We start from the raw sequence: 13312 nt of genomic DNA on the forward strand, positions 1-13312 counted from the left end.
GGAGCCAAAAACACACATTCAGGAAAGGTCTCTGCCAGGCGCCTGGTCCCGGCTGTCATCAGATAAGCCTGCTTGTATTTTGATTTTCGGAGTCGGTTGTGTCAGAGCCTGTGTTGATAAAGATCAATGGGCTGTGCATGCGGGCCGAGCGGTTACAGAACATGGCGGAAGCTTCCACAACACACAGAAAACTGCACAGCCTTCGCCTTCATATCTCACGCAGGCCGGAGTTTGCAGTGGAACTACGAAAAAATTCAAACTTGCGGACGCACCTTTGAGTTCTCTAGGCCAGTGCATAATTTAAATAAACAAAAAATAAATACATAATAAGCAAGGAGGCAAGCACAGCGGCCCATAGGTTTTCTCAGGAGCCTGGCGGCATGACTGCTGGGTGCAAAGACTGCAGTTCACCAGGGCTGCCTACTTTTGTAACCATCCCATGCATCTTTCTTCCCCCACCCTGCCCACCTTGTTTTTTTATTTCACTCTCTTGCAAGTTTTTCTTCATCCCTGCTACCTCCCTTTGCCGCCGTTTTCCTATCCCCTCCTCCTTTCTCACCCATCTGGATTTCCCTCTGTTGCTTTGCTTGGACCATGCAGATGGTCGCCACTGTGTCCCTCCTGGAGCAGAAAGGGCTCACATGCACCGCCAATTCCTGCAATGTTGCACGTGCACAACCTGAGGGATGGGAAGTTCACAAAAATGTACCACGTCTAGCGCGCATAAATGTTTTGAGACGGTCCTGGCATTCGCACCCATGTGCATTTTTGTTCCACTCAACAGGCGGTACAAATGTATTAAAATAGAGCTGGGCTCGTCGAGCTACAGAATACCGAATAACATCCAATTAGGTTTCTCGAATACCCACATGAAATACACCTGAGAACAATTTTATCATGATGAATTTCCGTGGTGATTACAGGGTCGTAACACAGGCCCCTGTAGAGTAGGCCGTGCAGGTCAAATAATGTAGTATTTGGGCCATCAATCTCTAAGCTCAGCAACAAGACGCTAAACCTCCTCGAGAATCAGTTCACATCTAACTTATAAATTCTTAAATACAACATAGCTTGACCTTCAAGTTATGTCGCCCTGCTGGGTTATGAGGCCGAATATCATCTACAAAATTATTATAGCCTACCACAGTACAGTAAAGGTAAACAAAGGGTTGGTAGGAACAGATGTACTGTTTTTAAGTGCACATCTCTGTACCCCGACAATATATAGTACAAAGTTCGTTAACTACGAATAGTAAATCTATTCTTACGTAAACATACTTACCTTCGCAATACCATGGTAGTTAATATTTGACCAGGATATTTTTGTAGGATGACATTTTTAATATCATATTTTCGTAGGATAAATACTGACTGATTTGAATGAACCTGACATCTAGCTTCCCATTTAGGATCATGGCATACATATAAGCAATTTTGGAAAATGCAGTGTCATCGCACAAAATACTTAATGGTAGTGAAACTTACTGCGTTCCTTAACCCATGAAGGTCCGGTGTCTTCAACATTAAGGCATCAAACACTTCCTCGGATTCTTGACGTACGTACAACAATACTAAGAATAAAACATAGGTTGTTAGCCTTTTTTTTTTATAATAAAACTATTATAGATCAGTGCTGGGAGAGTTTAATATAAATCCCTTATATTCGTAAGATAATATGATTGTTCATGAGAGTAGAATAGTGGTAAACAGGGAAAGAAAAGAAACGAGGTTAAGAAAGCAGGGAGAGAAAGAAGAAATGTAAAAGGGTGGGAGTAAGAAGGAAAGAGAAAGTGTAAGGGGATGGTGAAAGAGAGATCAAGGGGGTCAGGGAGGCAGCTTGAAAGTTGAAAATGCTGGTGAAAAAGGAGGGTTCTAGGAGATAAAATGAGCAAAGAAGAAAGACTTGCAAGTGGAAAGTGGGATAGGACATCTGAAGAAAAAAGCTGGAGGTTAACAGATAAAGAGAGAAGGTAAGAGAGGAGAAAAAAATAGGAGCGAGTGAGCGAGGTAACCGGATAGGCAGTACATTTATTCAACAGATCTAATGTGATCTTTGGGTTCATGGTTGTTAAAAGTTTTGGGGTTTAAAAGGACGTGTAATAAACAAACGTTGACTGAATTTGGATGTTGCCACACTTATGGTGTGTTGTGTCTCTCTGTATGCCATCTGGCTTATGTTTGCTTTCTTTGTTTGACCCATTACTGTGCTTTCATTTCTCAAGATGACCAGGGAAAGGGAAGCTCTCTTCTCCAAAGCATACAATGCTTAGTGCATTGATAACAACTAACTGCTTCTTTCACTGAGCACTGCCTGTGACTCTTTCGGGTCACGGGAAACAGGGCTTTAGTTAGGGTAGGCTGAGCACATTTCAAGCACTCCTCACAGCTACTGTGAGGTGTCATATGTGGACTCTGTTCAACCAAACCCAGGTGTCAAGTGAGCAACAATTATCAGAAATACAGAAATATTCACAAGCCAGTGCTGCTACAATGAACAATTACCTAGTACCACATGATGAGGATTTCATTGTTTGAAGTATTTCTTTAAAGGCTTGTAGGGAAAATTCTGGTGTTTCTGAATCTACAATGTAGAAGATCCCAGTTTTTAAAAATGATGCAATAACCCCAGCAGGCAAATTTCTTTAAAGCCAATGATGGACAATTATCAATTGATCAGTAGATACTCGGTCTTTTCAGCATTCGTGGAAGCTGAGTAATTATGTATTATAATGACCTGACCTATGAGGCTATTCCTCCAAACCATCTTCTTTCAACTAACTCGCAAAGCACTGAAGTCACAATACTCCGATTCTAGTTAACAGATGTATCATATTGTGGCACATTGGTGACCATGTAGATCACGTTTGCACAACAGTGATCTATGAGGGCAGTTCCATTGTTCCAAATCTTTGTGTTTCATCTAAAGCTTAAAGCTAGCATGGACCAATGTTCACATGTCAGGTGTATCATCTTTTGAAAGATGTATATCTGACTAGACAGGTTTGACCAGCAGTGGTCAAGGAGGGCCAGAAGTACTGTTCCTTTGTACCCAACAATTATCTCCCACCCAACTCTTAAAGCACCATAGAAGTTATGTTGGTCCAATACTCAGAGACTGTCGTTGATCATCAGCTTCAACACTTTTTGAAAGGTTTGTGTCTAACCAGATCGAGATTATCCAGCATTAGCCCGAGTGCCAGGTCAGCTTTTCCAAACTAATGGTTTTTAATCCATCTCTGAGAGCGTTTTAGCAAAGAAAGACCACTGCTGATTAATAGCTTTGCTGTCGTTTTTTGACACATTGGTGTCTATTTAGATCAAGTTGTCTACTGTTAATCCAGGTTCAGTGCCAGATGTTCCTGACATCCAAATGAGATAATAGCGTACAGAAATAAACTAAATGACAATGAATTACATAGACAGTGGTTTTCCTGACCATCTAGCAACGCTCCGGCCCAATTTGGACAGGCCTCTTCTACGTGAAATCTCCAGATATTCGGAGGCTTGAATTCCAGAAAAATCACTCTCACTCAAAACCTCTCTTACTAACACTTAAAACAAAAATAAAACCCACTCGAAACCTCTCTTAATAACAGTTATAACAAAAATAGAACCCACTCAAACCTCTTTTAATAACACTTATGTACCACAAACACCTACTACTACTCTGACATTCTCCCAAAGGCGGTCTGAACGTATTGAACTTTCTACCTATCAGCTACACACCTTCTCAGATGCTCTACTCTTCGCAGTAAACTGAAGCTTTTCCACAGTACATCCAGGACGTGCCTAATCTCCCCATGTCTTGCAGTTAACCTCCACTCAACATAGAAAGACCTACAAAACAATTCTCCCAACTTCAGCACCTTAATTCAAAATATGAAAATAAACATAATTAAGTTTGCCTGGGTTAGGACTGTAAATGTGGCACTTAGGCTGTTTAATAGCCACAGTGAGGAGTCAGCTTTTAAGATACCTCCTGTAAAAATAGGGGCATCATTGGAATCTTCAATGTAATTATTGAGCTGCACTACATTCACCATTACCCACACCTGTACTGAGACATTACTGCCAAATTAACAATGGTGGGGCCAACACACAGACAGGTCCCCTTCCTTTTCCATAAACTATTACTTATATCCCCTCCTTTCTTGTTTCCTATGTCGTTCCACCAACCGACATCCATCTTCTGTTTCCCTGCCTCGCTTTGCACCACCTTCAGGATGAGTTAATAAGCACTATACAAGCATCCAACACGTCAAAACATGAAAAGCCATACAAGTTCCAACAAAAGGTGCATAACTGTAGGCTGGTTGGTTGAACTTGTAGATAAGTTCATAGAAAAGGTGCTTTCAAGTGGGTAAACAAGCTAAGTGTGTTTATTTAACCTGACTCACAATACGGCTCACTGCTCAATGACTATCAACCCCTGTTCTATCGCTATAAAGCATCCAGACCCTTTTTTATTTGATAGATTTGAGTAAGAAATGCTTTTTATAAGCTTATAAAACCAGCCTTGCTCTTGCAGTGAAGTGGGAGTGATCGGGGAAAGAATTACCTCTTTGTGAAAGATCCACCTTAGGCTGCTTGGATGACGACGGGTCATATTCATCGGCAAAAGACTGGCAGCTTCTTTTCATTGATAACCTGGGGAAACAGAATACAGTTCTGTCAGGACCAACTAATAGTCAGCTCATGCAATAATACAGAGATGCACAAGTAACATTAAGCACAACAGATATCAGTGTGTTCTACCACTTTCTAGCTGGTGAAATATCGACGTACAAAAATATTGCATCCACAATATCGACTTTACCGATACTTTGAAAGATAATTCTAGGTGGGAGAATGTGGAGTTAAGAATAGTAAATATATTCATACCATGACTATGAATTGATAGTTGATATATTGGTTTGATACTTTTGTTGGTCGATATTTCTGCTGCCATGTAGTGACATGCAACAAATATGACAGAAAAGTATTAAGACATAATTCGGTACTGCCAAATGAAATCTTTACATACAAAACAGCTCTTAGATGTAGCACCACTGTAGCTAAAAAGCAGACCTGCGATGTGGACTGGTCGTTTCATGCCTGGCTCTAGTCCTGAATACCTTACGCTGCTGTGGTTGTGGGTGTGCTATATTCAGGGGTGTGATGTGGTCTCATAAAGACCCCGTGTTTGGGGAGGCACCTACATCGAGCGACGTGGGCACCCACTCAATCCATGGTGCTTGTGTCTGTCCTGTAGCATCAACGAACTCTTGTTACTCGATGTTTGCCCGTCCCCCAACAATCTGTGGCCTCCGAAGGCCCTAACTACATTTTGTAGAATTGTATTTCCATTTTGCGTCATGCTCAAGGAGCTAATCTCTTTTCACCTGCAGATGGTGCCATTTCATATGCATTTAAAACACACACACAAAAATAACATCGCGCTTCACTCTGGCAGGTGAACATTCTTCAAATACTGCAGTTCTTAAATTCAATACATGGTAGAGATTATATGTGAAGTTCATATATACACATACTAAGTAAAGATTGAAGACATCTTAAGAATGCATTATCAATTACAAATAATTTCACTGTACCTGTCGTTCTCCTCCTGAGCCTGAGCAGCAGGGAGTACCTGAACGGGACAAGAAAAAGATATGCTTTTTTCAGTCACAGTTAATGCCCCTGTTAAATATTTACAGAGTTCCCCCAGTAAACCCTTTCTGTGTTACTGTGTTTTCTTTTTTCGGGCCTGCATTCTTCTGTTCCAGGTTGGCTCTTCTATGTTATTTTTATACAGAGAGGTTTGTTTGCATTGGGGATTCCTGTATTAGGAACAGGGTGCGCTCCTGCAGCCTCGCCCTGCTCTGTGGATCAGGTACACCGAGCCCCTCCATGAACACAAAGTTTCTAAAGTTTTTCAGTATTTATGTTCTAAAGCCTGTAAGTCTGTATTATATATAGGCAGTTGTAGCTCATAAGTCAGGATAGAGATTAATTGAGCCCTGGACGTGGGAGTATACACTGGACAAAAATAGTTCCAGGCACCGAAATTAAAATGCACCCCTTTGGAGGACCAGTTAGCTGAAAAGGGGCCCCACATTTGCAAATCAGGTCAGCTTGAACTTTTAAAAACATACTGTATGGGTATTTTGCATGGTATGGGCGTTTGCATGCATTCTTGTTTGCTGCAGGCAATGCTTGTGATAATATCATGGAAATCAAGAGGCTCTCAAACTGTTAAAAAACGACGGCCTATCACTGATCTCTCAGACCAGCCCATCGGGGAGTACCGGAGTAATAATCAGGGCCCTGGTACCATAGCACCTGCTGCCCCATCGATAGCTACATCACTGACCGGGAGCCCTGCGTTTAAAGTCACAGTTGTTTACAAGAATGCAGGATGGTCCAGGGTGGTGAATTCTGGCGTCTGGAGGTTTAGAGTTCTCTGAATGGGGTGGACAGAGATGTGAAAATGTGAAGTGAAAGAAAGTTTATTTTAGGAAGTAAGGACATGCTAGCATCGGTGCATTACACGCTGCGCACAAACAGATACATACCACGCCGCATCGGTGCATGTTGGAGAAGTGCACGTTGGGGATGAAGAGCACGGGCTGGGTTTCGAGGTCGGCTTCTGGCCTGAGGTAGGTGATGTCGTTCCCTCGATAGCTGGCGTGCAGAGATGCTTTCACGTCTACCCAAGAAAAGACACACAATTTTTCATTTTAGCTGTCGCCGCAATTTGGAACGGGATCAAAAAATAAAGCATGTCTGGAGCGCTTCGATCGAAACCCCCCGGAGGCCGCGTTGACAGGGACAAGGTGATCTGAATGTAACCTGATGCGGTGCCCCCCAAGCCTTGTCGCACGGCTGCTCCCGCGTTAAATTAAGGTGATATACTATATGAACGTGTAATGCGTCTCATTTATTGTCTGCTTTGTGCCTTGACGAACCACCTACTTTCGCTGGCTGCGGGGCAGGGCTGACAGACACGCAGGGGGGAGTGGGTGCGTGCCTCGATGAGCTGCTCTGCCTGCACAGGCAACAGGTGTGACATTTCTTATAATCCCTCATGTGTTCATATGCTCCGAGCGACATTCAGAGGTGCAAGCATATCAGAATTTGACCGGAGATAACTTCCAAGGTCTATGATTGAATAGCCTATCCTGGGCAGCCGTTTAGATTGCATTCTGGGACTTGCAGTTCTGATTTTAGAATAGGACAAACCGGATGACAAGTCCCACAGTGCAGAGCAAAAACCTGGACTGGATGTGCTACCAACTCGTGGGCCTGTGAAATGTGTGTGTTGTGTGACTGCCATGATGCATCAGCACCTCCTAACACATTAGATTCATTTCTTTGATCATGTTAGGTAGAAGAATTATTACAGCCTCTGAATTCTCAAGTTTCATAGGTGCATGTGTGAGTAGCTCTTCCACTCCTGGCGTCTAAACTATGCTGTGGAACTTACTCTCCTGATTTTAAAAGGTGGGCTAAAGGATTACAGACCCAAGAATACATAGTAAAATCCTGGAGTGGCTGTTCTACTCAAGCATAGACTCGGGAAACTTGAGAGCTCAGAAACATTAAACTCTGGCGCCGGGTCTCACTGGTTTTCACTGACCTGAATCAGAATGAGGTATGGTTCTATTATTAATAAAATCCATTTTCATATGGTAGGTGGAGAGCATCAGTGATCGTCACTTTGGATACCAATTAATGCAATATAAAATGGAGCAATAGTGCTAGTAAATGTGCAAGCCACAGTGGAAGGTTCTCATCAGCTTTATCATCACCCAATCACATCAACATTGATGGCATTGTAAGATGACCAAACGGCTGTCTACAGTTCATTCTCTGGTGACCCTAATGAATGCAGACCACACACTAAGGCAAGTTTGTGTATGGTGAGTTCCGAAAGTGTACTATCAGGCTGGTGTTTTTAAAAGGAAGAGTATTATTTCCATGGGCCTAATGCAAACCACTGTTGGCCTAGAGCTCTTAAGAGAATCACAAAATGCATCCAACACAAGAACCTACTCTCTACACTGGCACACAATCTCAAAGTTCCAGCTTTGAAGAAAAAAACAAGGGTACTATATATTTCTCTGTGCAAACAGCTAAACTATGGAATTTGTTACCACCAAAAATAAGATCCACTGAGAACCATGTCAGCTCATCTTAGCTTCAGAAGACTAGTCAAGACTTGTCTCTTTCTTACCTGATCACAATACTCACAACATAACAATCTACAGCTATAGTGTGAACAAGACATATGTTTATATGAGTATACCTTACACATTTATATGTATCTATGTATATAGACATTATGTGCATGCACATATCTGCATTTTGTATGGGTCTATACTGTATAGTGATGTATCACTAAGTGTATGTATATTTGAACACATATACATAGATATACCTATGTCTTAATTTAAACAAAAAGTTGAATCAATTTGCAAATGGTGATGTGGGTATTCTCAGGCACTACAGGTATGTGTATAGAAATGGAATTTACAGTGGCAATCTTTGTGTGCACCAAGACACTTTTCAGAAGCATAGTATGTTTTATCAGTACTGTCAATCAGTCGCTCAGATAGATGTTAACTGTTTCAGTATCATGAGGGTAAATTTGAGTCAATCATGAGTTTTCAATAAACTGCGCTATGCATGCTGGGTCTTGAAGTTTCTCATTTCCCATTACAACCGTTGGCCTACAAGTGCTTGTATGCTAATAGCTGTTGGCTAAAAACACATGACTGGCTAAAAGTCACCAGATGATGAAGGGTCAGTGGACAGCCATGTGTGCTCTCACTCACTAATCACTCACTACTCATCATGGAACATTTAGCTCGGAATCTTGCACTCACCCTTGTTGCTGGAGTCTGGACACTTGCCTTTCCGTCTAAACTGTTTCCGCTCTTCGTCTCGCATTTTCCTCTCTGCCCCCTGTCATAGAGAGAGAAACGAAGTTTAGATTTAGATTCTAAACTAGGCACAAGAAAGGACTTATCTCTCAAAATAATACAATAATACAGCTTGTGGCAAGAAAGGAGACACAAAGAAACACAAGCCAACAGCATAAAAGGACAAAATCAGTAATTTGGCCTTTTCTGCATAGAAATTGTTATCTTTTTTAAAGTGCATTGCTGCCAAGTAGGCCAATGTCATGTCTATCACTTTCAACCTTGTAGTTTTGCAACCAACCTTTCGCATTCTGATACTTTCTGTTTTGCTTTACTATTAAAACAATGTGCCTACAAATCCCAGTTTGCAAAGCCTGTGTGTTTAAGCCTTTGGGTCACCTGACAATGTTACAAATGTAAGCTGATTATGCAATATAGAGAATAACGAATTAATGCAAATTTTGCAAGTGTTTTTATGAATACAGAAATTGCCCTATTATGATGCTCAGATCCATGTCACTAGCACACCTTTTTCCAGTCCTGGGCATTTATTTAACAAATCTGTGCATTATGTTTTTTTTTTGTTCAGTCAAATGGGATTAAACTGCCTATTAAAAAAAAATCTAAAATGAAAACCCAGGACCGGTAATGCTGTCTGTCGTGGCCATGTAGTCATCTTGTAATACAACCTAGAAGACACTCACAATTGTTTTTACAATTGTACAAAGAACTGCATAAGTATCAGGTCTTTTGAAAATGAAGATATGCAGCACAATATCGACTGAGGTGACATCACTCACAAACACTGCTGCAAAAGGCACCATGTCATGCGTGACACCGTCAGACAATCTTGGCTTTTTAGCCTGCAGCACTGTGTAAGTTAGGATTTTTAAGTATCTACTTATAATGTTATATGCAAGACTACAAGTCACACAATGCAGCAAGTTGTTGGCTAAAAACCGATGTCTCTCTCAAAATGCTGCTTCTAAACTGGGGTAATTTAACAGAGAGGTACAAACTATATACTTGGTATCTGTTAAATTTTGCATGTCCATTCATGATGAGCCGTGCCAGTTCCGTTTTTTCTCCGTATTCTGGTATTTGTAGATCTCGTTTTGTAATGGATTAAACACAACTACATGTCCCAGAATTCAAAGACAAAAAATAACTGATCTGGAGCAGCTAGTCACACGTGGACCTGCGGCAGGACTGCAGTTATGAAGTAAAACCAATAAGAACGGAGAACACTGCATGTCTTGTGAATGCGATGGGAAACAAAACAACAGTAAAAACAGAGCAGATGTTTGACTTTTCTGGGAAAAACAATGCTCTTATCAGTTCATCTCCCCTGCTGCCCGGTCTGCAGGAACCTGTAATTTAATGGCCGCGCCATGGAGACAGCCATGGAAATTATGAGGTTTTGTCTGTCCTGGACTGTGCTGTTAAACATTGTAAAAGTCAACCTTTCTCCACTCATAAACCAAGTCTTAGATGTCAATAGGAACGTCTTGAACGGTGCCCGTTCTTTTCTTTGAGTCATCTATGATCTCGAAAGTATCAGACCCCACCCCTACATTTGAACACTGTTTTGACATTTTTATCTATCAGTTTTTTACGAAGCCCTCTGGCTTCTGTGGACAATGTGCGAGAAGCTAGCCCATCCTTTCCAGGTTTTTGCTCTTTCTTGGCGGACTTTCTTTCCTCTCTTATCCCATCAGAAAACAAGGGCATGTCTCAGCATGAAAAAAAAAAAAAAACGGACAGGGGATCTACCCAGGCATGGACTCGGGTGAGTTGAGCACTCTGGATTAGCCTACTAGATATTAACCATGACACTTTCTAACTTCAAACCAGACGTTCTTAAAGAGAGCCATATGAATAAGACCTGTTTTAAAGATATGGCGGCTAACCAAAATGAACACACACGTATTCCACAGCATTCTCGCTGATATTCTCCAGTACTCCCATGTGGGGCCAGCACCACTCATAGGGCTGGCTGAGGGGGTAGCATCTTCTGGTCCGAATTGCAGGCCACGCCCCTCAGCGGGTTTTCCCAATACTGAAGAAACATAGGAGGGGAAACGCGAAAAGGGAACCATGGGTTATACTAAATTAATTAATGTAGATGGAACTAAGACAATGCAAAGGAAGAGCGTGTTCATTTCTGTAAACAGATTTAATTTACCAAAGGAGCCAGAGGCATTCCTTTCAACCCAAACACTTGCCACAGAAAGGAAACATTCCCCAGCGTTCATCGAGATGCTACCACTAGGCAAGAGACTTCACCCAGAAACAAGCACACCCAGGCGCAGCTGTTTTACACATTTCCCTTATTTATTCAATGGCGTCAAGCAAAAACTCATAATTCTATGGCCGACAAATGTCTCCCTGTCAGTGCCACACCTCCAGCCAGTGCTGGCCTTTTAGCTGACGTCATTTGGCACGCTAGGGTTTTTACACCCAGACTTCTTATGATAAACACAAAAAGTACACGTTTTAAAAGGCAAACGTCTGCGGGCAAAAATCAGTGGACTGGCTAAAGATGTGAAGATGTGTGTCCACTTAGCAGCTATCCCTTCAAAAGCCAACGCCAAGGCCCAAGAGACACATCTCATAAAGATGTTCAATCAACACACACGCATTTCACCCTCCTGGTCTGAGCTGTTTAATACTTTACTCTATGTAGGAACACAATGAAGCTCAAGGGGGGGAATAATACAGAACACCATCAATTTTATGGAGAGAACAAAAGTGAAATAACACAGCTATCGAGTGGTCCCATGACGTTTAAAAAAGTAGGCATGTTAGCTTTATAGCCAGTGGGGGCTCTGCATGTTCTCAACTAGAAGCCTCAGAATGCAACTTTTTCCTAAAACGTTTGGTATAGTTGAAGCAGTGTTTTATCACAAGGAGCCCCGCTGGCAGCTAAGGGAGAAGACAATCTCCTGTAAAGTTTTATAGAAGTAAATTAACTATTTATCAAGAGGTTTCACCCCACAATCTATACCACAAGCTACAGGCATAAAAAACATTTCATGGGGTCAACTCAGCACTCAATTTGAGAAGGTGATTGAAGTGGGGCCCACATGTACTCATTTTTCAGGACAGTCATTTATTTTTCAAAATCAGACTTTGACCCACAGCAAGAGAGATAAAGACATAAAAGGTAGAGGGAGACAGTGGAAGGGAAAGAAGCAATTCCTTTGGCCAGCCACAGCAGCTCCTTTCCTTGCTGTGGGATCTCGTAGGAGGTAGGCGGGGTGGAGTGCGGCGGTGGTCAGCACAAAGGCCAAACACCACCTCACCACACCTTTTGTTGTGGACCCCTACAAAGGCCACGCCCACAGCGAAAACACCCAAATTGCAGGAACGCCAGCTAATCAGAAGGTGGCCGCGATCTAATTAATGTGTCCCGGGACCTGCCACCATGCAGTGGTAGCAAACAGAAATTCAAATACAATTCTTGATAAAATCTCAACTTGTCCTATATCAGATGCATGGGATAATGACCAAGGGCCTGATTTAAATATTGGTGGAGGAGTTACTCCGTCACAATGGTGACAGATATCCTGCTGCCGAAATCTAAATCCCATAGAATATAATGGGATTTAGATTTCGGCAGACCAGATATTCATCATCATCGTGACGGAGTAACTCGTGTGCCAATATCTAAATCAGTCCCAACGTATTTTATAAAGAGGCTTGCTGTTTCCCTCCAGCCAATGACAATTACTTTATTGCTTTAGAAGAATGAAAATCTTCTTCAGGCCTTCTGGGATTCCACACTGTGCTTGGTGTTTTCCTCAAAGACTTAAGCACAGGTCGCAGGAATCCCCTTAGTGTTACTTGTTTCAGCTAAGTTGCTTCACTTGTAGTTTTGCTTTTCGCATCATAAACAGAGTTCTTTGTGAGCCACTGATTACTGACATGGGACAGCTTGAAATCTTTCTCTTGATTGAACCTTGCATTGGTCTTTGATCTGAGGTGTGCTCTTAAATGAAGGGTAATTATTGGTTCTTACCTTGTCGCAGAATATTTTGATCTGACAGACGGCCCGATGCACAAGTCGGTTGGTCCCGGTGCCACAGTCATAAGTGTCGATCTGGAGGTTTAGGGGGACTCCTTTTACACCCTTTTGTGAGGAGAAGTCAGTGCTCAGGCAATTAATCCCAATGAACATCTGGATAAAGAATAAAGCAAGTAAGTCTTTTGCGTTGTAGGTTCTAGCATATGTTCGTTGAGACTGCTTTTTCTTTTAAATACACTTGGCATTTCTGTTTTGCACCACTTCCTGTATCAGACTCTGGTCTAAAACATACTTTCCAAAAGGGCTGCATATAGCTGCCAACTAACCTTGTGTCATGAGATCCACCCAATTCCAGTCCTTAATAACAATTTCCATGCTGGGA

At 42.0% G+C, this 13312-nt stretch overlaps 1 protein-coding gene across 1 annotated transcript in view; it reads right to left on the reverse strand.

The window, feature by feature from the left end:
• GRHL3 (grainyhead like transcription factor 3) overlaps window positions 1-13312 on the reverse strand; it is a 71704-nt gene that overhangs the window by 15869 nt on the left and 42523 nt on the right. The window contains exons 9-14 of the mRNA XM_069223951.1: window positions 12925-13083; window positions 8868-8946; window positions 6555-6688; window positions 5592-5629; window positions 4559-4647; window positions 1486-1571 (exon numbers count right to left, since the gene is read on the reverse strand). Coding sequence (XP_069080052.1) covers window positions 1486-1571; window positions 4559-4647; window positions 5592-5629; window positions 6555-6688; window positions 8868-8946; window positions 12925-13083 — 585 coding nt within the window. The remainder of the gene's footprint in view (window positions 1-1485; window positions 1572-4558; window positions 4648-5591; window positions 5630-6554; window positions 6689-8867; window positions 8947-12924; window positions 13084-13312) is intronic.

The sequence above is a fragment of the Pleurodeles waltl genome, chromosome 3_1, assembly GCF_031143425.1.
Source record: "Pleurodeles waltl isolate 20211129_DDA chromosome 3_1, aPleWal1.hap1.20221129, whole genome shotgun sequence".
NCBI lineage: Eukaryota > Metazoa > Chordata > Amphibia > Caudata > Salamandridae > Pleurodeles > Pleurodeles waltl.